The following is a 22,139-nucleotide window of genomic DNA, read 5'->3' as shown; positions in this document are numbered from 1 at the left end:
TTAGGTTACTACTAGTGTCTCACTATTTGAGGTAAACTGTTTGGCGTCAAAGAATTCTCTATCATTCATAATGGTAGCCTACGCTTTCATTTAATAGTATTTCTTTACGTGATCGCGTCTTACATGTTTTGTCACTGCATGGTTGAGATACAGCCTAGTGTTGCATCATGTATCATTCAAACAAAAAACACAGCTTTTTCAATCTTTTGCAACTGTCCGTCACATACACAAACATGTCCCATCATGACAGGAAAGGCTGCCATCTACTGGGCTCACTGTAAATTAATATGGACATTCACACAAGCCCACATCTTAATTATTTGTATGATGCTTTCAGATGTATTTCTATTAGAAACCGGTCATTTGAATATTTATAAAAGTGGCAAACGTCTTAGCCTAGCAATGTGATTAAATTGCTACAAATGTTATTTTGTAGCAAGCCAAAACTAAATGGGATGAAATAAGCTTATAGGAAAGGGCTAGTGGGGTAGAACTACCATATTTGTAAGAAATTAAAAAGATATGGTTCAGGTTTGTCATTTTATAAGTCTTAATAAGTATTATGATACAAACTCTTAAAACAGTAACTTGGCGCTCTTGAGCTCTTGCTTTCAGCTTGCTGTCACGGAAGCCCCCATTTATTCCAGCCCCGTGGTACATGGGGAGCAGTGTGTGTAATGACCATAATACAAGGAAACGGCTACAGATGAAGGGCATACGGGAAATGGGTGCAGCTTTTGAACACACAAACCCAGATGAACAGCACCCCCATCTTCCTTTAAAAGCCGCCCCCTCCCTCCGCCCCAGCCCCCCTGTCCCTGGTCGAGGTGCATTGTGGGGAGGAAAGTCGCTGCCATTCGACCTCTGCGGGGCCTGCGCGGACGCAGCGAGAACCCTCAAATTCATTATGCCTTTAAAACCTTTATTTATTTCCGCATAACCTACATACTCTCCCCGGGAGGGCCACAGCGGAGAAACGACACGACGACTGGCCATCTCCTTCGGAAAATACATAGTTTGCAGTGAAATCATTTGTTTTGAAGGAGCGTAGTGTTTGGAAAGTGCAGTTTGACATTTATTTTAGGTGAAAATGTCTGGTGAAAGAAACCGCAGGTCGCTGGCTTTCCGAGGAGGTGGAATGGCCGCGTTCGCGGGGTCCAGTATCGGGAACAGCTGGGAGGCCCCGGCCTGTCAAGACCGACATCTGAACGGGACCAGGCCGGATCAAGAAGAGGACGGGGATCCGGGAACGAAAGGACCGAAGAGAGTTGAGGGAGACAGCACGGAGCCCGAAGCAGAGGAGGAAGAAGAGGACCCGGAAGGAGGCAGCTGGGCAGCGGGGATACAAGAAGACAGTCATCGTGAAGCGGAGGACGGGTCCGGAGAGGGGGCTAGCTGGACAGCGGGGAACGGTCCCAGCAGCGCCGACAGCTCAGAGACGGGAAACGGCGGCGAGTCCAGGAAATCTGGGGTCGAGATGAGACCGCAGACACTGCTCCAGAGACACGCACTGTTTCACGCTTCATGGCTACAAGAATTTCCCTGGCTAAAATTCTGCCAAGAAACGGGACTTATGTCGTGTTCCTGGTGCCACAACATTGGCACAAAAAACAGCGACGAGCTTGTCAAAGGCAGCCGCAACTACAAGAGGGCCCTGCTGCTCAGGCATCACCTGTCCTCGGAGCACGGCAGAAATGACCCCACCAAACAGGTACATTTAACGTTATTACACTGGCTCCTTTAGCTAAACTCATATTACATCGTTAGTACAATCGAGTAGTGTGTAATAATCAAATAGTTGATTCGTGTCGCGTGTATTTTGGTCTGTGTGTTCCACTGAAACCCCAACATATGCGAAAATAGACTACCTAAGCCCGACAATCCCTTCTCTGGGCTAATTAGCTTTCTCAACCCTGCTAACTTAAGCTAACCACTAGCTTAGCCGACTAGCCGCTTGTAGCACCGCTGAGTATGAAGGTACAGGTAGAGCGAGGGAAAGGCTAATGTGTAACAGAGTGAGTGAATAAAACACACACCCTGAGGCTTTTCTGTTAGAGTGGCAGTTTTTCTTTTCTGTGTGTTTTGACTGCTGCACCTATAGGCTAAACATGTCCAGATTAACCACACAATGCAGTCACTGTATGTTTGACACCTGCCTTCTATGGAGTCATCTGTACTTTTTAAATTTAGTATCTCTTGTTCTGTTACAGTCTATATAACGATGAGTAATCTGGTTTTCCTTTCTTTCCTGTCTTTCTGACTGTACAGTATTTTTTGATCTGATCAGCAGTTGTGCAGAGGTTGTAAGCTTGCAAGAGGTCATACAATGGCAAGGGCTTGACCCTAACAGCCTTTGGGGAACCGCACCCCTCTCCCAACCCCCCGCCTGTTTGCCTGTGACACTGCTCTGTAGGCTCGCAGTCCGGTCTGACCTCTGCCGCGTTCCCCCCTCCTCCCTTTGGGGCAGCTAAATTAGAGGCATTGTGCTAGATGACCCCCCAAAATCCATACATGGTGTCACTTGCAAGGCTGGACAAGAGGAGGGGAGTAAATTACGTTGCCTGGAGCCTGACAGCTTGCCAAGCCCAGATGCAGCATTCTTCAATAGGCTTGAATCAGGGAAATAGATGTCAGTAATAGGATGTCACGGCATCACCTGACTTGGGACCCTGGGTATTTCTGTATTAATGGGGCCTATTGTTTTTCCTTCGGTTCATATCTCATGATTAGAACCCCATCGTTTGCTAGACACAATCTATGCTCACCACTGTTTCACCTAATTCACTATCATGCGATTATCTCCTAATTCATTCTTGAGGACCTACCCTATAATGGAGCTATTATAGTCTTTAATACAGTCCCTTAGTTGATCACTTGTATTGCAACATATGTACCAGTGTGGCTATCATGTAATAGCGTTTGTATTTATCTGAATTATTAGTATCAAAGGGCAAGTCATACTTCAGTCAAAATGTTGTTGAAATGGTTCGAACTCAGATCGTGTCAATGGAATAAAGCTGTCTTTGCCATTAGGAGTGGCTGCTATTCGACTGTGATTTCAGAGTGAAGGGGATTGGGATACTACATTTAGTCCCTTTCTTGGTACACGCGATCACTAATCAGCATGACTTAGTGATGCACCAACTTGAACACATCTCTAATTGGTAAGGAGAGCAGTGGGAGTGGATTAGGGGCTTGGTGTGACTTTTCCCTAGCAACAAGGACCCCAGACACTGAGCTGAGAGGTTACCAGGGCCAGGGTGTTGTGCACCTAACGAGAAATGAAGCCCCAAAACTATTACTACAAATTTCATTATTATATTATTGTTGCATGTAATATGTGCCCCATAACTTGTTGATGACATGTATTGAACAAGTGGGGTGCAACTTCACGAATGTAGAAAATGTATACTATAGGGGGCAATTACAGTGTTACGAGGCAATGTCTTGTTCTGTTCACCCATTCCTAGCATTAGTCAGGCCTGTGCTGCATTCGTTAAAGCTAACTCGATTAGCTTTAGCACACCAGGGCAGCTGTGGTGAATGTGGGTCTCTGCTCGGAGAAGGGGGCCGTTGTCCTAAATTCTTGAGACGTTGTCCTATTCTGACTCTCTTTCCAAACTGCTGCTGCTGAAATGAATACGATGAACGGAGGTTAACACAATCTATCAGTTCTGACGTGACCCCCATGTTAATAATACAAGTGAAATCATTGTACAGTTACATTATACAGGCTTTCTTCTCCAATCGCGTCCACAGATGACATCTTTGTTCATCCTTAATGCATACACTGTATTGTAATTACATATTTATGCAGTCATTTCTGTCGCTGCTTTGCTTTCAGTTTCTCTATTCTTTGTTTTGTGTTTTTGTAGAAATAAGCTTGTTTGACTGAGGTTTCAGATAACACAAAGGTTGGAGATACCCACAATCTTCCCATCTTTTTAGTTACATAGTACAAACACATTAAGGGCCAGTCCCCCCGAAAGGAAAGAGGACCCGCCCTGTAATGTTTGCTGCCTGTGAGATATACGGCGCGTTTATTGGGGGGCACAGGTCAGTGGAACAGGGCGGGGTGCTCCAGAGGGAGAATTGTCAACCGGTTTTGGGCCCCCCTTGTGTCTCCTCTGTCGCAGCATTGTTGAGAGGCTGGGACAGTCTCAGCTCAGTCCTCCCACACCTTAGGCCAAAGGCACACTGTGGTATTGTTCCAGCCATGGGGACAGACCGGTTGGGTGAGGGTGGGATACAGTAGATGGGCTTGCAGTGGAGATGGCCTGGAGGCAGGGCTGGTCATGGGACTGCTTAAATGTGGAGAGGGGGGTGCAGGGAGCTAGGCAACATGTGTGCATACAAGGTAAACAACAAGTGTCTCCACTGTGTCATTATGTGGACCAGGACAGAGCCGTGTCACATGACCTGAGGAGCGGCTGCGCCACTCGCCACCCTAAGATGCCAGTCATTTAAAAATATGTCTCAGTTACACATAATTTTAAACAGTGATGTCGGGTTCAATATTTTAACAGCTTTTGGATACTAATTCCAAATAAAAGTAGTACATGTATTTTTCAAAGGGTGGAAAATCTTTGAGAAACTTGCTGAGGCTCGACTTGAGGTTAATATTGTCCCCATAATGTCTGTTGGTGCTGCCTCTGGAGGCTCAGTATGAGCAGGTTTGGTGCAGACAGCATCTGCTGTGCAGGTTCCAGCTGCACTCACACGTGGCACATCTGGAGAAAGGATGAGGCTGCTTCAGTACCAGGCCGTCCACAGAGCGCCCAGAGGAGACACACCTCTCCAGTCTACAGCTCTTTTCTTTGCTTTAATGAAACACAGTCAAAGCTGCTACAGTGAAGGCATAATTTCACATACATACAAGGGATAGTGTAACTGAACAAGATTTTTTTTTTCTTTCCTAAATTGTAATATCGATTGTTACTGTGTTTCTGCTTTGTTTTCTGCTCGACTGCCAAAAATGGGTACATTGACACAGTGTGGCCCTTACTAAAATATATATGACTTTGTTGTTTTCAGTTCAAAGCTTCAGTTTAATTGATACGATCCAAAGCAATGAAAGCAACACTCAAACCCTGACAGTCCATCTTTAAAGCCCATTCCTCCCGTTGTGTCCAGGGTGATGTATTGTAGTGCCCTCTCCACCTGACCACCTCCTCCAGAGGCTTTGAAGTGTATATCATGGTCTCATTTGTATCTCTCCATGCTCAGCTCAGCCACGGCAGCACTCTTTCTGTGACTGTGTAATAGGAGCGAGTGGTGAGTGCACAGGCCTTTCACAAAGACCTACAGTGAGTGGACAATGAGCCTGGGGGAGAACACGCACCATTGTCAGGCTAAAATGGGGTGACCCGCTGCCTCTCGCTCTCCCCCTGCTCCACATCCTCCTCCACCACTCTTCTTCTCGCTCAAGGTCTCCCTCGCCTCTCACTGGCTTCTTTGTACTCATCTTATCAGTACTTTTTAACCTTCACATTGCGGCTATATTGTATCTGTTCAGTTGTAGTTTTTGTCACATACCGGCTCTCTTAAGAGTCAAGTCTAAGCTTTCAGAATTGACTTGACCAGCACTTGTATTTTTTTTAATTTGACATATATGTACACATTTTGCCTCTGTGGCAATAAAGGGCCATCAGAATGAGTTTATTATGGGTTGCGCTCATATCGGGAAAAATGTTCTGGGCAAGGCAAGTCTACTGGTCCGATAAAGTACAGTTAGGGAGTCACAATAAGCATAGATAAGTTAGTGAACACATAGACTGGCGCCATAGTGAATGTTAGATGGAGCTCTGCTGTGTCACAGCCACATGCTCCATCAGAGACTTGATCATTTGTCAAACACATTTGGTGTGAGACACTGGTCCATGACAGAAAGGTTCTTCTTTGCCCCGTGTGGAGCACACAGTGTGCTGCAGGACTGAATATAAGTCTCTGAGGCCGAAGGCCGCCCTGCTCATATCCCCCTCTTATCTCATCTTGATTCTGTGTCTCTATATTCCATCTCATCCCTGGCCCTCGCTCTGGTCCAGCTGTGGCAGAGGCCGATAAGCCCCCCTACTATCCTCTGTGCGGGCTGCACAGAGCTGCAGTGTGCAGTGGGGGTGGGGGCTGGAGGGGACCTCAGAGAAATGGATTTAATCTGAATTAGTGGGCCTGAAACCCCAGCTGTGTACGTGTGGGCCGGGTTGTGCGCAGCCGAGATGGAGAGTGGGGGCAAAAATGCAGGGCTCGAGCAATGTGAATTATTCTGGATTAGGACATCTGCTGTGCAATTCTAAAATGAGCCAGAGATGTATGCTACTGCTGCGCGGGAGCATAAGCTCTGAGGCTGACTCCACACACTGAGGCACATGCTTTTGGCATGTACAATATACATGCTCCTCACAATCTGCTATGATTAAATCTGATATATTTAGTAAACAAATGTACCCATGGCTTTCTCCTGCTATGTACCAGGCCCACTCCTGCCCTCCATCCTGTGGTCAGCACAAGGAGGTGCTGCTTTTAAAATGCACTGTAAGTGTTTGGTAAGTGGTAGAGGTCACAACATTACCAGAAGAACTATTGACATATTAATTGCATCAAAGTACGTGATTATCAGATCAGGCTCTGGATCTGTACTTGACATGCTGTTTAACCTCCTCTCATAGAGCAGTGTAATACTACACAGAAAGGTAATGAGTCTTTTGTGCTCCCACATCCCCCATCGTCACAGAAGCTGTCAGACCAGTTTGGACCCGTGACAGGTGCACCCTGTGTGTGTGTCAGACTTGGTTTGTCCTAAATGTTTTCTTCTTTCTTTTTGACAGGAGACAGTGCGCACCTCAGAAAACACCAGCCCCTCCACTAACTGTTCTGAGGAAGACTACCGAGCCAAGCCCAATGAGAACTCCTACTGTTACCAGCTGCTGCAGGAGCTGGACAAGCAGCGAAAGAGTGGCATCTTGTGTGACGTTAGCATCGTGGTGTCAGGCCAGATGTTCAGAGCTCACAAGAATATCTTGGTGGCTGGAAGCCGCTACTTCAAGACCCTCTACTGTCTGACCAAGAGCGAGGCCCAGGACCACACCACAGTCACTCACCTGGACGTGGCTGCAGTGCAGGGCTTCTCTGTCATCCTCGACTTCCTCTACTCTGGAAACCTGCTGCTCACAAGCCAAAACGTCATCGAGGTCATGTCAGTGGCCAGTTACCTCCAGATGACAGAGGTGGTCCAGTCGTGCCGAGCGTTCATCAAAGACGCCCTGAACATCAGCATTAAGCAGGAGGCCCCCGACTCTGTTGTGGTGGACTATAACAAGCGGCAGACGGTAGCCAAAGAGGGACAAAGGGGGCTGGACCGCAAGCCAAGCAACTTCTGGGCCACAAGCATCCTGTCCAAGCTGTCAATCAAGGCGAGCAACAGCCAGGGCAAAGAGGTGGCAGAGGACTTGGGCAGCCGGGTGAAGGAGGAGCCCAGTGATGTGGAGGTGAGTGTGGGGGAGGGCTGTGCCCTGGTGACCCCCGGAGCATCTGGGAGCTGGGCCAACCAAAGCTCACCCAACTCTGCAGAAGCTAATGACGGTCGGGCAGCTGGCAGCCAGATGCAGGTTTTCGTCTGGAACGAGCCGCCCACAGGGGGCGCTGCAGCGGCTCCTGCTGCAGTGAAGAGAGAAGCAGCCGATGGAGTGGCAGGCAGTGGGCGCAGGAAAAAGCAGACCACCACACGACGATTTGTGTACAACTTTCCCCCCGAGCCTGAAGAGGGCTTTGATGAAGGCATGTTTGTCCAGCCATCGGCCTCCTACCCCCGAGAGGACCTGTCCTCCCTCTCCGAAAACGCAGGTGAGAATGGCTTGAGTTCAATACTATACTACCGATGTGTCAGGAGGAGTCTGCACATCTAATCTTGATGTATGGTTTTTCATATTGAGCTCTGTAAAACACAATCACCTAACACAGCTGTGCTGCATCATTTTACTTGGAATAGCTGCAAAGAAACTGAAGACAAAATATTGTTCATTCTTGAACAGGCATAAAATTGCTGAAAAGGCACATTTTAGACCAACCAGTATTTTCATGTTCATTTTAGAACCAACACATCCCTGTGTTCTTTGACATGAGTCATGCTTATATCTCTGTCCACACTGCTCTGTGCTCTCTGCTCTGGGCCCATTAGGCTCAGCTCCTCATAATGATATCTCTGCTGTATTAAGTGGAGTGCGGGGGAGGCGGGGGAGTGAGAGGGCGCTCTAATGCAGGATAATGAAGAAAGGGGAGACAGTTCTCCCTCAGGCCTCTCCCTAAAAGCAGCCCAATGCTCTTAGTGCCTCTGCTCCTCTGCACCAGTGTAACGTGTGCACATAGTCATCCACACATATAGCTCCGTGTGTTTAACACTTCTGCTCTGTATATCGGGACTTATGTATCTAAAAATGTTAATGTTTCTAACATTTCCAAATAAAGAAATGGTTTATACTGGACAGTGGACACTAAGTCATAGTAAAAGGATTTGAGGCAGGTGTTTATCACTAAATTATAGTTTTAGCTTCAGTAGATCCTGTAACTGCAGACAGAAAACAGCTCTCAAATGTTAACAAAGATGTTTCCATGTTTTATGCTCAGTAACTTAACTATAACAGTTATGTTTGCTGAATTGGTAAAATTGCACAACTTGAGATAATTAAAGATCATTTGCACATTGTTTTTTTATCCCATTAATCAGACTTCCTGAAGGGTGTATGAATGTTCTGTTTCAAGACTATATTTATATATTTTCAGTTTTTAACTTTTGTAGCTAATAGAGCTTTGTAATTTGTTCAGAGAAAGCATTTTTTGAAAAGTTGGAGTTCGCAAACAGTAGTTTTAATAGAGTTGGGCAGAAATGGGAAACCATTTCTCAGACACTTTGACACATTATTGTTAAAATGGTCATGGATGTAGTTAAACTGGGCACTGATGTCTACCATGATAGTGGATGTTCTCACATTACTCTGTGCTGTGAGAGGAGCAAGCTCTGCTTTTGTAGCCAGTAAATAGTTGGTTTCTCTCCAAACAGACGCTGTGTGTCTGTTTTGAGAGCGGGCTGAGCAAGTACGTTGTATTTGCATACAGACTGTCTGTTAAACCGCACACACATGAACAATACACCCCCAGCCAGGAAAGGCACCAAGCCTCTCCCTAATACAGTCTAATGCACTGAGGCAGTCCTCACTATTCCAAATACTGACCCAGACACGCACACACGCATGGCACACATGCAGATGAACACACATCCAGATGAACACAGACCCAGACGGGCACAGACACACACAGACTGGCGCACATACAGGCACACACGCCGAAGGGCGCACAGGCGCAAAGACGCAGACACGCAGATGCGCAGATGCGCAGATGCGCAGACGCAAACACATAGACCCAGACGGGTACACACACAGTGGCTGACAGACACTGAGTTCTGACACTGCAGAGACCACAGGTGCAGATCCAGAGCTCCAGCAGCAGTGTTAATGTTAGTGTAAGCTGAATTCGAGCTGGTCTGGTCAGATTAACCCGTCCATAGCGTACACCTCGGTGCTTTACTGTAGGCAGAGGGTGGGGGTGGGCTGTTTGCTCATGTTTTTAGCTCCATTGTCTCACTTGTGTGTGCTAAAGGGGTTAGTTAATGTACACAAGGCGTTGTGAGGTGTCCAACCCCCCAATTATCAACCTCTCATCTTTCTCTTCCAGAACTGGCCAATCAGATACAGTACAGCATCATCCAGGACATACAGCCAGGGGAAACCTGGGAGAATGGTGAGAGACTGCACTTTACTGATCGTCTGAGCAACACAGTTTGTAAACAGTGATTAATTTAAGCAAAGGCGTTGCCACATGTATACTTTACAGGCAAAGTTGATAATCCAGGCATATAGAATGCCTAGGCATTCTAAAGATTCCAAACTAGGAAATGGATATTTTATTATCTGCTTTGCCTAAAGGACACTAAGCCTAAAACATAAACATTCTATAGAAAGTCTATGCAAAGTGCAACAGGTGAAGTGTGACAGGCAAAGTGTGAAAGTTTTATTGTTGGCTTACAAAAATATCTTTTCTCCTTTTAATGTGCAATAAAATGCAAGAGTGCAATGTAGATCTCATTATCGAGCCTAAATGTAACCTATACTGCAGTTGGACTGTGACATAGCACCAAGTAGGGCTGTCACAATGCCAAATATTTGTATTACGATTATTGTGAGAAAAATCACCACGTTTTAAGGATTATTCATGATTGACACCAAACAGCAGTTTTCTTTGTATTTGTATAGTTATGATATGTGAACTGGTTCATGAAGTTAAACTTTCTGAAGGATAAAGTAAATTTGAGGTGACATAAACAGTCAGATAAAAAACTCTTTATATGAGAGTATAGATTGAATGGTCACGATCATTATTTTTTAGCTGATTGGATTCATCGATGATTGCGATTATTCAGGTCACAATACAATCATCATTATCCCTAGCAGCAAGAATGTGATATATTTGAGGATGTGGAATGAGATCCCATGATGCCATGCCATTTAAACTGCCCACTGCAAGCTTCTGTCAATTTAGCTACTATTAGCTTACTGTATATCCCCCAATGACTAGACAAATGACAGAGATGGATTGTGAATAATACTAAAACAACAACAGTAATAATAATCATCATCATAATAACCATCACAATAACCATGATAATAATGATAATGATAATATTAATAATGATAATAATACATTATTATCATTAAGTATTTGGATTTCACATTTGAAAATGAAAATCAAATGGACACAAGACAAAGATTTCCATGAACCATGTGTATTTTATTTTTTACCTGCCCAAACTAACCTAGCCTATGGTCCCCACCAACCCTGAAGTCAAACTAACGGCCTTTTAACAAAAAAAAAAAAAAAGAGAAGGCTAGCATGTTACTGAGTGTCAGGTCAAATATAAATGATCAAGTTCAACATTTGTGATTTTACCTTTTGGATATTTCATGGCAAAGAACAGTGAAGCTAATCGATAAGAAAAACTGGCTCTTGCACCTACCTGGGAGCATGACATCATACTCTGGATGGTGAATTGTTGTGTTGGCTAAAGTCTAAAGCAAGAAAACCGATATGAGGTGTAGATGATGGAGATTTTTGGAGAACAGAGCAAGCTGATCCAAAACACTGACTCAGGCATAAAAAATATAATAAAGCTAAAGTAAGGATAAATATTAAATAAAACTTTTGGCAAGACCTTGTGTATTTGCATCTCATTTGCATTCCATGAAATGGTAGGCTATACTTTATTGTTTGTTTCTTTATGTTCTACTTTCCCTAAATCCCAAGCCATTCTATAGAATTTCTAAAATGATGAGGCAAAGTAGGAAATCGATATACTTATATATATATATGTCTAAATATAGTTGGGCAAAGTTGAGAATAATAATTATTGATTATTTCATACTGCTATTCTACTGATGATCAACTTTGCCTGTAACACACTTGGAGCACTGTGGTAGTATGTATGCTAGCTGTGATTAGTAGCATTTAGGTGTATGCTCAATCTGAAAGCCTCATCAATGGTGGAACTCCTTGGACTGACCAGTTCTGGAGAAGTCAGACTATAATCTGACAGTGAGCGTAGTCTGAATTCAGTCTGCATGTAAACACACATGTGTACTCCCCTCTTAGTGAATCCACAGGTGACCTGCTTCTCATCAGCCCTCTTCCCCATAGCAACCACCCTGACAACGCCTGTGTTGTTCCTGTTCCTTAAACAAAAGGCCAGGCCCTGTTCCCCTCTCCACAGGCAAACGAGCTCTCGGCTCGTCTCAAAATCAATAGGTTGTTTGTTGGAAAACTGCCAGCTGTCCTCTACAGCTTGTTGGCATAAATGTTCAAATGGAACAGTTGTTAATCAATTACTAATTCTGATTGGAAATGGGCAGGCTGAGCTGAAGCTGAAGCTTGACATTTACTCTAATTATTATACATCGTGATAGAACACTGTTGCCAATTAGACTCTGTAAGAAGTATATATTAGCCTTTGACTGTTTGAAGACGTTAGCCTCTATGACTGTGGCTGATCACAATACATGCCAGACACATAACACATGACTGTTCTGAGGTTGTGATAAACCCTTTTAAAATATTTCTAGATATTTATGGAGTGAATTATTCCCACTCATTTGACTTCTTGGCACTTTACCGCTACATGTTTTTTTTTTTTTTTTTTTGGCTCGTACATGTAAATAGGCTGTATAGAGTGTACATGCTTAACCTACTCTGTTTTCTTTAGGCGAATCGTCACATCTAGCCCTCAATAAGCTCAAGTGCCCCCACTGTAACTACATCGCTAAGCACCGGCGCACGCTCAAGAGGCACCTGATCATCCACTCAGGTGTGCGCTCCTTCAGCTGTGACATCTGTGGCAAACTCTTCACCCGCCGCGAGCACGTCAAGAGACATTCCCTGGTGAGCCTCCATGTCTTTGAATGCTCCTCTGGCTACAATGCTGCAGCAGGGGGTACAGGCTGTGCACCTGTGAGACATGTTTTACTCCTAGTTACCCAAGTAGGATGAGTGCCATGTACATTAAACAAAACGAAGCTGTACAAGTTTCCCATAACCTGACTTTAAAGATGGAATCAACTCAACATAATAATGAAAATAATCTTGTCACTGTCCTGTCTTTGCTGAAGGTAAGTGTGGATTTGCTGTGTGTTTTGGAGCGGAGTTTATTCACTGGGTTCCTCTCTAACGAGTGTAAAGTCGTGTATGTGTATGCGTACATGAGCATCTGTGCCGCGCTTTGGCCCACCTCTTTCAACCGGGCCAAAGTCCAAAACGTGCTGTAGAGAAATGCACGGCGCTTTAGGCCATCTCCTACTTGGGCACGGTTTAACTGGGCTAGTGTACAGCCCACACACATCCTAAACCTTCCTAACATCCTACACATCAGAAATCTTAAGTGGCAATTTAACCAGTTAGGCCGACAATGGACATCCGGTTGTCCAACCGTTTGATAAAATGTAACAGTTGTTCTCGTCTAGATAATTTTGAAACTGGATTTAAAAACACATTTTCTAAATGTTGTTGTTCATCTCTAACTCCCTCCTCTCTCCACCTCCAGGTGCACAAGAAGGACAAGAAATACAAGTGCATGGTGTGTAAGAAGATTTTCATGCTGGCAGCGAGCGTGGGCATCCAGCACGGCTCGCGGCGATATGGCGTGTGTGTGGACTGTGACACGCAGCAGGCCACACAGGACGGGCTGGAGGCCATGGAGTTCCCCCGTGACGAAGACTTCGACGGAGAAGATGACCTGGAGGGGGAGGAGCCTACTGACAATGACCAATCAAACTGGGGCAACGCTGGTGCTGCCCTGGAGGAGGACTAGTTTTAGTAAGCTTAATGACAAAGTGAGATAAGTTGATGTTTAATATATGTACACAAAACTAGCTGTAAACAATCAACTCCAAAGTGCTATCAAACCTTGAGGTAACGTAATTGTGCAAGAAAATGGCAAAGATATGGATTTAAAAAGCTTTGGGTAGAGATGTACAGATAATATTATTGAGATGTATCCAACTCTGGGCCCAATGTCCACAAGAGAAAGAATCAAAAGACAAATTATAAACAAATCAGGTTTATTATGGTGATGTATTTTGTATTTTATTTCCTGTTTTTAGTCGGGTCGGGTGCTGATGTAGTTTTTGAGTTGGGTTAGGCCAATCATCTAAAAGAGAGACATGTTAATTATTTAATTTATGAAGAGGTTTTTATGGTCTTATCAAATGCTTTTATTTGTATGTGTTGTTTGTCTGTAGCAGGGCAGTGTGCTCTTGCTCTTAAAGTCTATTGCTCTGTGCTTGTAGAACGGCACAGAAGAGCGTTATTGCTGAGAGGAAGATTTGCTCTGTAGAGGTCTATGTTTAAATGCGCTAAATGTTATTATATTATTTTCTATTTTACTTTTCTTTCCCTGCACAAATCTTGGAACCAAAAAATCTGTTTTGTGACTCTAATGATTCCCAGCCATATTTATAATTAATTTAAGAGGGCTGTGATCTTGTGCCAAACAGACCGCACACCAAGATTTTGCAGGTGATTTTAAAAAAACTACTGAATACGCTTAAAGAAAGAAAATGTGTATAAAAAGAGTGGACATGAGGAAATGTTATTGCTAGCTTTATACAAATCACGGCATCACAGTAACACTTTATTATTAAACAAAAGCATTTGACTTTCACTTAAAGCTTGAATTTTTGCCAAATGATGAAACGTTTGGTGCTGTAATGCTTGTCGCAGAATACTGGACCTATAGACTATATATGAGGAGACTCATTTATATGTAATGTAATCAGCTTCTACTATTGACACTGTTTGCTACAGCGACTATCAGGTATGCCTCGCCATTGTTTTGTAAGCTTTTATTTAACGCACACACACACGGACACATACCATTTTGAAGTCTACCGGCAGTACATGTAATAGAGGACCTAACACCATCCGTTTGTTTGGTACTGAATTGTTATCTTTTGAATCACTTGAACGTTGCTTGTAAAAAGGGGGAGCACGATGTCTTTCCATTTTCAAAGAACTCCATGTTAAAAACCAAAACTGTTCCAATTTGTTGAATTTTGATTTGCTGTACGTCTGCCAGGTAGAAATACACTTTGTTCCATGTAAAGTGAATGGCGCCTCATAGACATGCACTTACGTTTGCGAGTTTAATTTTGTATTTTATTTTATTTTCCTCCCCCTAAAGCGGGTCTGAAAGGAACTATATGAAACTGTTGTGTGTCTTTCTTCCAAATGCGCAACTTTTTTATTCATTATTTTGTTTGTTATTTAACATTTTATATATATTGACTCCAAAATGCAATCAAGACTGTTAATAATTTCTATTTGTCCAACCAAAATTTGTTGTTTTTCAATTATTGTTCTAATGTATAAGAAAAAGCCAGGTTACATAGTGTAGAGATTTCTTGCTTGTGTCTGTAATTTTCAATGTTTTTATGCTACAGAATCATTCACTTTACTTAGACAATGTTTTTAATGATTTTCCACAGATCTTTCCTGTTTTCCTTTGGTTAAGCACATATTTTGTACAGAGAATAAGGATTGTTTGCGGGTTAAATGTGGAACAGCAGTATCTGTTCTTATGCAGTGGAGGATGTACTAAGTGCTAATGCTACAAAACGTGTGACTTCCCTTTACTCTCAGTGGAAGACGTCTTTGTCCTCATCGTGTCACTTTTACCTTCAAATCACTGTGGGCTTATAGGCTTATATTATTATAAATATATATATATGTTGAGACTATATGAGAAGAATATATATATATATATATATATATATGAAGATTATTTAACTAGCGAGTTTAAAGGAATGCTTTGGCTCCACAAATCTCTATGTCAAGGTTAAGTTGTATCTGTCCATGCCGTGTGCTTGTCGCTGACACCATCCTGTTCTGTTTGTTCTTTTGATACGATTTACCATCCTACTGATTCACTGTAATGAATGAAACTCAAACATACCATGTATCATTTTACAATTCAATGCTGTATTTGTTATATGGACAAAGAAAAAAAAACTCAAAACACTACAGATGAAAAAGCAGAGGTTTTTCCCCGGCTGTATTTTTTTACGCTGTTTTTTCGCAGATAAAGGTTGTATTTTTCAATTGTCTCGAACATAAACAGTGATGCAAAACGTCGGGCCTTACCTCAGTGCCCTCCGAACACAGATTCAGGTTACTCTTTTTACGTTTTTATCAAAGGTTTTCAAAGATGGAACTACATTCTCCTTTTTTCTGTCTGAATTGTACTACTGTTCCTCTATACTACATTTTAAAAATAAAACTTTGATATTGCTTTAAACCTTTGTCAGTCTTTTCATTTACTGCTACAACCCAATACTACAACTAGCTACTACTTACTGTTATTATGTATCATAGAAATACAGATTAGATTAACGAGGTGATTCACACGCTTCATTCGCTCCTTATCTGTGAATGTCAAATTCCATGACATCTTGTTTTTGTTTATAGCCTACTACAGAAAGATAATGTTAAATGCAACTGGGGCCAACAGTACCTCAGTTGGAGTGTTTGTACTGTGATTCAAAGGTTGGCAGTTTGATCTCAAATTCCACAGGTGAATACTTTATTGTTGTCATATCCTTGACCAGAATACTTAACCTGCATCACCGCCATTGTCTCCGTACACTGGAGGGTGAATGTGTGTATGAACGGATGGTTTCTACATGTCTTTTTGAGAGTCTTGAAGGTAGAAATATCCTGTATAAATATGACCTTGTACCATTTTACCTGAACAAAACTGAACAGCCCTTACTGAATATTTTTCACCTATTCCTTAAAAGACATATGCATTTGAATTGGCCCTCCTCTCCAAAAATGTCACCTTTATCTGCTTTATTCCACAATCTTACAGTTATGAATGTGATCCTTATAGTTTTTAGCACATTTTTTAAGCTTTAGTTTGTTCATATGAGTCAAACATGTATCTGAACAGTCACAGGTGCTCAAATTATTTGGAACATTTGTCATTAGTTCATACAGTTCTCAGGCTGTTTCTCAGAACACTTGACACAGTTCTCATTCACACACACACACACGCACGCACGCACACGCCCACACACACACACACACACACACACGACCACACACAGACACACAGTCACACACACACACACACACACAAACAACCACACACACACACACACACACACAACAGCCCTGTTCTCAGCACTGGCCTAAACTCTGTTATTTTCTATAGACAAATTCAAACATAACAGCACAAAACTACAATTTGTGAGCACCTAAAGTCTGACAAGTTCACATTGAATAGAGACACCCACATAGAGTATAGTTTAGTGTATAGTGTGTGATTATAGTATAGTGTATGATTTATAAGAACACATTACATATTACAAAAGTGGAGCTGATGTATTTGCTATTTCAACATCTTTCAATTTTTGATCAAATACTACAAAATCTAGTTTGCAATTGGTAATGTGTACATTTATTTTAAAATTATATGTATTTTACCTGATACAATATAGAGTTTTACACAAAAAGCAATGGTTTTCGAGACCCAAATTCTGCACTGTGAAATAAATAAAAGAGTGCATACAAAGACATGAGCAGCACATGACCTTCACAGTTTTGATGGCAAAATGTGCTTTTGGGGGATGATTGATCAGTTTTGAATGTAAAAGGGAAAACTAAAATACTGTTCAGGAATTTGTGTTAGCTGTTGTGCATTTGTTAATTTTCAATAGAGAAATGTGTCAAAGCTATTAAAAAAACCCAAAAAAAAGTACTCTCCTCTTCAGAAAGGAGCCTGTTCTGAAAAGTGGGATGAATTGTATTGACTGTTACTCTCTCAGTGATGCCACCTGTTGGTCAGATTGGAAACATTCTTTTAAGTTATTACCATTTTTTAACACCAGAGGGCGCAGTTTACTCATTGACTCATGACTTGTGGTCAAATATTGACTCCACAGTCATGAGGAGGCGACTCAGTGATGCTGCAGTCTGACGGAAAGCAGTTTTGACTCTTTTACTTTTTATTTGTGTCTGTTGTTGGTGACAGCGAAGGAACAAACCTCACAAATCCACGCACATGTCTTAGTTTGCTAATATAATCAAATTCTAATATTCTGGTATTGTATTGTAGTGTATTGTGTTGTATTGTGTTCTACTGTATGTATGTATTACTTATTTATTTATTGTAAAAAGGAATATATTGAGCATATATTGAGTTTTTTTGTCAAAGTGACCACAAACAGTTACATTTTATTAACCTAAATCATTCTGAATGTGTCGTGTACTGGGTTTGAGCTCAGTGTGCTGGTCATTTGAATCCACTCCTCATGAGGTGTGTCTATCTGCAGTCGACATCAGGATCCTCTAATGCAGAGGACAGACTGAGACCAATGGAGAATGCATTAAGAGTACAGCCACTGCGCTCTGTGACTTAAGTCATCAGCCACAAGCCTCAAGTGGTATAAACAGAATATGCAGCATTATACTTCTCAAATGTTGGAATAGAGTTTGTCTCATAAAAGGACTTTTTTGAAATTTTAAGTTTTATGTGGAAGGTTATTTTCTTCCTCTTGTGTAGGTGGAAAAAATATTGTTTTCTGAAATCTTGGGCAAGAGCAATCTGACTGTTGTCACATATTTTGGTGTCAGTGGTGGGACAGGTCCTCAGTGAATCAAGTGGAGTCTAGCACTGGTCAAGTAAACTTCTGGAACATTGATCAGGTCGGTGACTGAGGGGTTACTGAAGACTTTCTGTTTCTTCAGTGTTAATAATCAACAGTTCACTAAACTAGACTTTATTGTCCCTGTAGAGAAAATAGAAGGACAACATTGAGACAATCCCAAAATAGGGACACATTTTTAAGCATTCTGGTGAGCTCAGTGTCATTAGTGGCAGAAGGCGATATCTGAACCCTGCAGAGGTGACACTCCAGTCCAACTCCTCAGGATAACATCTCTGTACATAGAGCCCTGAGCCCTAATCCTGCATTTACAATAAGCACAAACATTGTCATCTTCACTCATGAGACCTGTTTTTCTCACAGATAAGTGCAGACACATCCTGAGAACATGACACAGTGTAAGGGTCTGGAGAAACTATATAGAGGACATAATACAGTCTAAGTTTTGTGGAGGATCAGTGAAGGTCTGGAGAGGCATATCCAAAAACAGATGCAAAACAAGTACAGGGCGGTCCTAAGAAGGCATCAGCCCCCTGGCCCAAATCCAACAGAATATCTACATTGTCTTTGAGATGTACCAATGTTTTCAGGTTTATTCAGCCCTTTGGTGACAACTTTCATCTCCATCAAACAGTGTGGCATCTCACATTCTTCATACATTATCAGTTAAGTGTATTTGGTTAAAGTGGTGTAAAAGTAAGAGGCAAAAATATTGTATGTACAAATGAACTTACTTGGTCACTCCATCTCTTGGGCTTGGTTCATTTGAATATTACCCTCTATTTCTCTCCCAGTGCATGTGTGTGTGTGTGTGTGTGTGTGTGAGTGTGTGTGCTGGTATTATGTATTAGTGTGTGTATGCTGGAGCCTCCTTCCCCATTCACTGCAACCTTTGTGCTGGTGTCTGTCACTGGTGTTGTCCGCTGGCAGGCCCCCATTGTGTTCAACCACTGCTCCTTATTGACACAAGACCCTTGGCGCTCCGTGTTCCCATGGCCCCCCAGCCGCAGCGGACGGAAGGCTGAAACCGAAGCCTCGAACCTGGGGAGAGTTTGTTTGCACTCCCCCCACTCCTTCCTCTACTGGTGCTCCTGGGGTTTTCAGTCTACAGGGACAAGGCAGAACGGATGGCGGTATTGTGCAAGTGGTGTATCTAAATATCAGGGTGGAGGTGACAGACAGTCGTGTGGTCAGGGAGGGAGGGTCAATGGCAGAACAAACATTAAAGGATTAATGCCAGAAGGTTATACTGATCTGTATTGTCTTCTCAATGACCTGCTGTGACCGCACACTAGTGTTGAGGGAAATCTGGTTCTTGTGCACAAAGGGTTCTCAGCTTGACCACTCATTTAACTCAGAGTTCATCTAGTCATGGGGAAAGTCAGATCTGGTTTAAGTTACTATGGGCCTTAAGTGGACAACACAATCAGTTTAGTCTCGAGCATCTTTGTTTAGAGTTTGCATGTTTCGCCCTGTGTCTGGGTGGATTTCCTCAACCCAAAACTTGCACAATAAGTAAATCCTCCAGCCAGCCTGACCATGCCTGTCTCAAGATCTGGAGATGGTCCTCAAGCTCTCTATTGTCTGCAGTTGCTCTCTGCTCCTCTGCTCCAGGCACTGAAACATGGGCCAAATACACAGAAATGAAATTCCCTCTTAAGGTACATTGTTTACCTTAACCTTAACATAAAGAGCACTGGATATCAATGTGCCCTGGTTTAAAAACAAAACAGAAGTACAATTATTTTTCTTTAAATTCTGTTGTAAACTTGTTTATTGAGAGTTAAGGTGTAAACATCATCCTCCAGTGATCTAATCTGACATTTCCAATAGGCTTGATAGAATCCACTGAAAGCCTAATTCGCTACAATTTAATGTAATCCCTCCTTAGCCCAGGAGTGGTCCACGGTAGAAAAAGTCTCTACCTCATTTGTTATATTGGTATTTGTCTGATACGCCGCCTAGTGGTGTTATCCTGCAGCACATCTTTACAACTTCTACGTTGTAAACTTAAAGATCACCCAGATTGTTAACAGTGGAGCAACTGCAATGGGAAAACAATGATTGAATGTGACTGGATGTGATTGGACTCGTTCAGGATGCATGTGATGTTCTGCGTGTGTTTCCTGTGACTCTGGACGTGGTGGTGACAAACATAAACAGCCAAAAGAGAAAAGCATTAACATGTGAATAACCAAAGGGCCATTTAGGCGCGGAGAGTTCAGTGCATGTGCTGCACGGGCCTCTCTTCTGTTTAGTTCTATTCAAACTCTTATTTAGAGCCAAGTCAAGTCCAAGTCACTCACAGAGCAGCGTCAAACTTTCACAACATCACAAATCTGTGGCGTGTAGCCTGCTGTTCTCCATGTTTCATTTAGTGCACGTGCTGTTGTGGCCTGTTCTTTCCTGCCCCACTGCCCAGTGCCAGAAGCCTTCATTTGACCCATCTTTAAAAACACAGTGCGCAAAATATTGTGCGCCTTTTCTTATACTTGTCTCTGTGTGCGGCCCTGCCTGTTTGTTTATAAGCATCTGTCAGTGCTGTGACAGAGTCCACCGGATCATCTGAGCGCACGTCCCCGCGCACCGGCGGAGTGAGAACACGTGTGTGTGCGTGCGTGTGTGTCTAGGGGAAGGTGCTGGTTCCCACAGCTCAGATCTAATTCCGCTGTAACTCAATCTCCGTGTGAGTAGCGCTGCTCCAGCCTCCCTGCGCTCCCTCCGGAGCAGCAGCGTGTGTGTGTGTGTTTGTGTGTTGGGGTGTGTGTGTGTGGGTGGGGTGGGGGTGGGGGTGTGTTTGTGTGTGTGTTGGGGTGTGTGTGTGTGTGTGTGTGTGTGCGTGCGTGTGTGTGCGCGCGCGCCTGTGCGTGCGTGTGTGTGTACGGAGACGTTTCCCCTGCAGAAGCTCAGGATCAGTTTACTGTGTCAACGCCAGGAGGCTGACGGCAGCAGCAGCCTCGTTCACATTTATACAGACCGACACTCTACACTCGCCATTCATATCCTCGTGCTTAATGGGCACTGTTTGGGTTTGTACGTGTGTGTGTCTGCTGTTTTATTACACTGCAAGTGGTGCAACACAGGACACACTCTGATTTAAGCCTAGCTGATACTCTGTCTGCCAGTGTGAAGAAACCACTTGTTCCATGTAAAATTTGGATGTAAAGTGCCACTGCTGCATTCAGACAGTTACCCAAAACAATAACATGAATCAAATGAACATATGATTTTTCAGATTAATTTCCATGTTTCACTTTACATCCAGTGCATATTTTGGACATGACTTTTCTGGGAGCTGCTCTAAGTGTGAGTGGAGAGAGAGGAAGTGCTGCCTCAGACACAAACAAACTGATTTAGGGGGAGTGTTGGAGCGCGCTGTGATGGGCGTGTGATCAGACCAGAGGCTGAGACTCATGTTTCTGTGGGCACCATTGTTGAGGCCAGACCTGGAGCCTGTGGGATTCAATATTCAAGTGTTTACACAGTCGCTGGGCCATTGTTTGTAGTTGTATGTATACTTGTGGGCGAGTTTATGCAGTACAGAGTAAGCAATCTCAACTTTCAGTGTGTTAAAAGGTGATGTAGTTATTGGTAATATCTCATCCAACTACACCACAGAGCTGCTACGTAATAGTCTTCACATCAAGATAACAAAGTGCCTACTAAAGCACAAATGATATGCTTGTGCAGATCAATGACACTCTTTATATTTAACATATGCGTTTTCATTATTAACTGAACTTGTGTTGTCCTAAAGATTCTATGTCACAACCATTTCAACATTTTGTTTTACTTCTTAAAGATATTTCACTTCACACTTCACTTTCAAAACAGATGTCAAAGAAACATTAGCAGCACTCTGTCAGTATGAGTGAGTGGCAG

General features: G+C 43.0%; 2 protein-coding genes across 2 annotated transcripts in view; both read left to right on the top strand.

The window, feature by feature from the left end:
* ripor2 (RHO family interacting cell polarization regulator 2) overlaps window positions 1–22,139 on the top strand; it is a 324,701-nt gene that overhangs the window by 181,726 nt on the left and 120,836 nt on the right. The window lies entirely within an intron of this gene.
* Window positions 791–15,886, top strand: zbtb10 (zinc finger and BTB domain containing 10). Its single transcript, XM_033975875.2, has 5 exons — window positions 791–1,711; window positions 6,825–7,839; window positions 9,724–9,789; window positions 12,302–12,477; window positions 13,136–15,886. The coding sequence occupies exons 1-5, from the start codon at window positions 1,091–1,093 to the stop codon at window positions 13,400–13,402; spliced, it is 2,145 nt and encodes a 714-aa protein (XP_033831766.1). The 5' UTR covers window positions 791–1,090; the 3' UTR covers window positions 13,403–15,886.

The sequence above is a fragment of the Periophthalmus magnuspinnatus genome, chromosome 11 (genome assembly GCF_009829125.3).
Source record: "Periophthalmus magnuspinnatus isolate fPerMag1 chromosome 11, fPerMag1.2.pri, whole genome shotgun sequence".
Lineage (NCBI taxonomy): Eukaryota > Metazoa > Chordata > Actinopteri > Gobiiformes > Gobiidae > Periophthalmus > Periophthalmus magnuspinnatus.
This window is presented reverse-complemented; position numbering and strand designations above follow the sequence as displayed.

Excerpts from the sequence above, each read along its gene's own strand:
- zbtb10 (XM_033975875.2), top strand. The coding sequence starts at position 1,091 with ATGTCTGGTGAAAGAAACCGCAGGTCGCTGGCTTTCCGAGGAGGTGGA. Across the intron at positions 1,712-6,824 it reads GAAATGACCCCACCAAACAG|GAGACAGTGCGCACCTCAGA; the intron begins GTACATTTAACG and ends TCTTTTTGACAG. Across the intron at positions 9,790-12,301 it reads AGGGGAAACCTGGGAGAATG|GCGAATCGTCACATCTAGCC; the intron begins GTGAGAGACTGC and ends TGTTTTCTTTAG.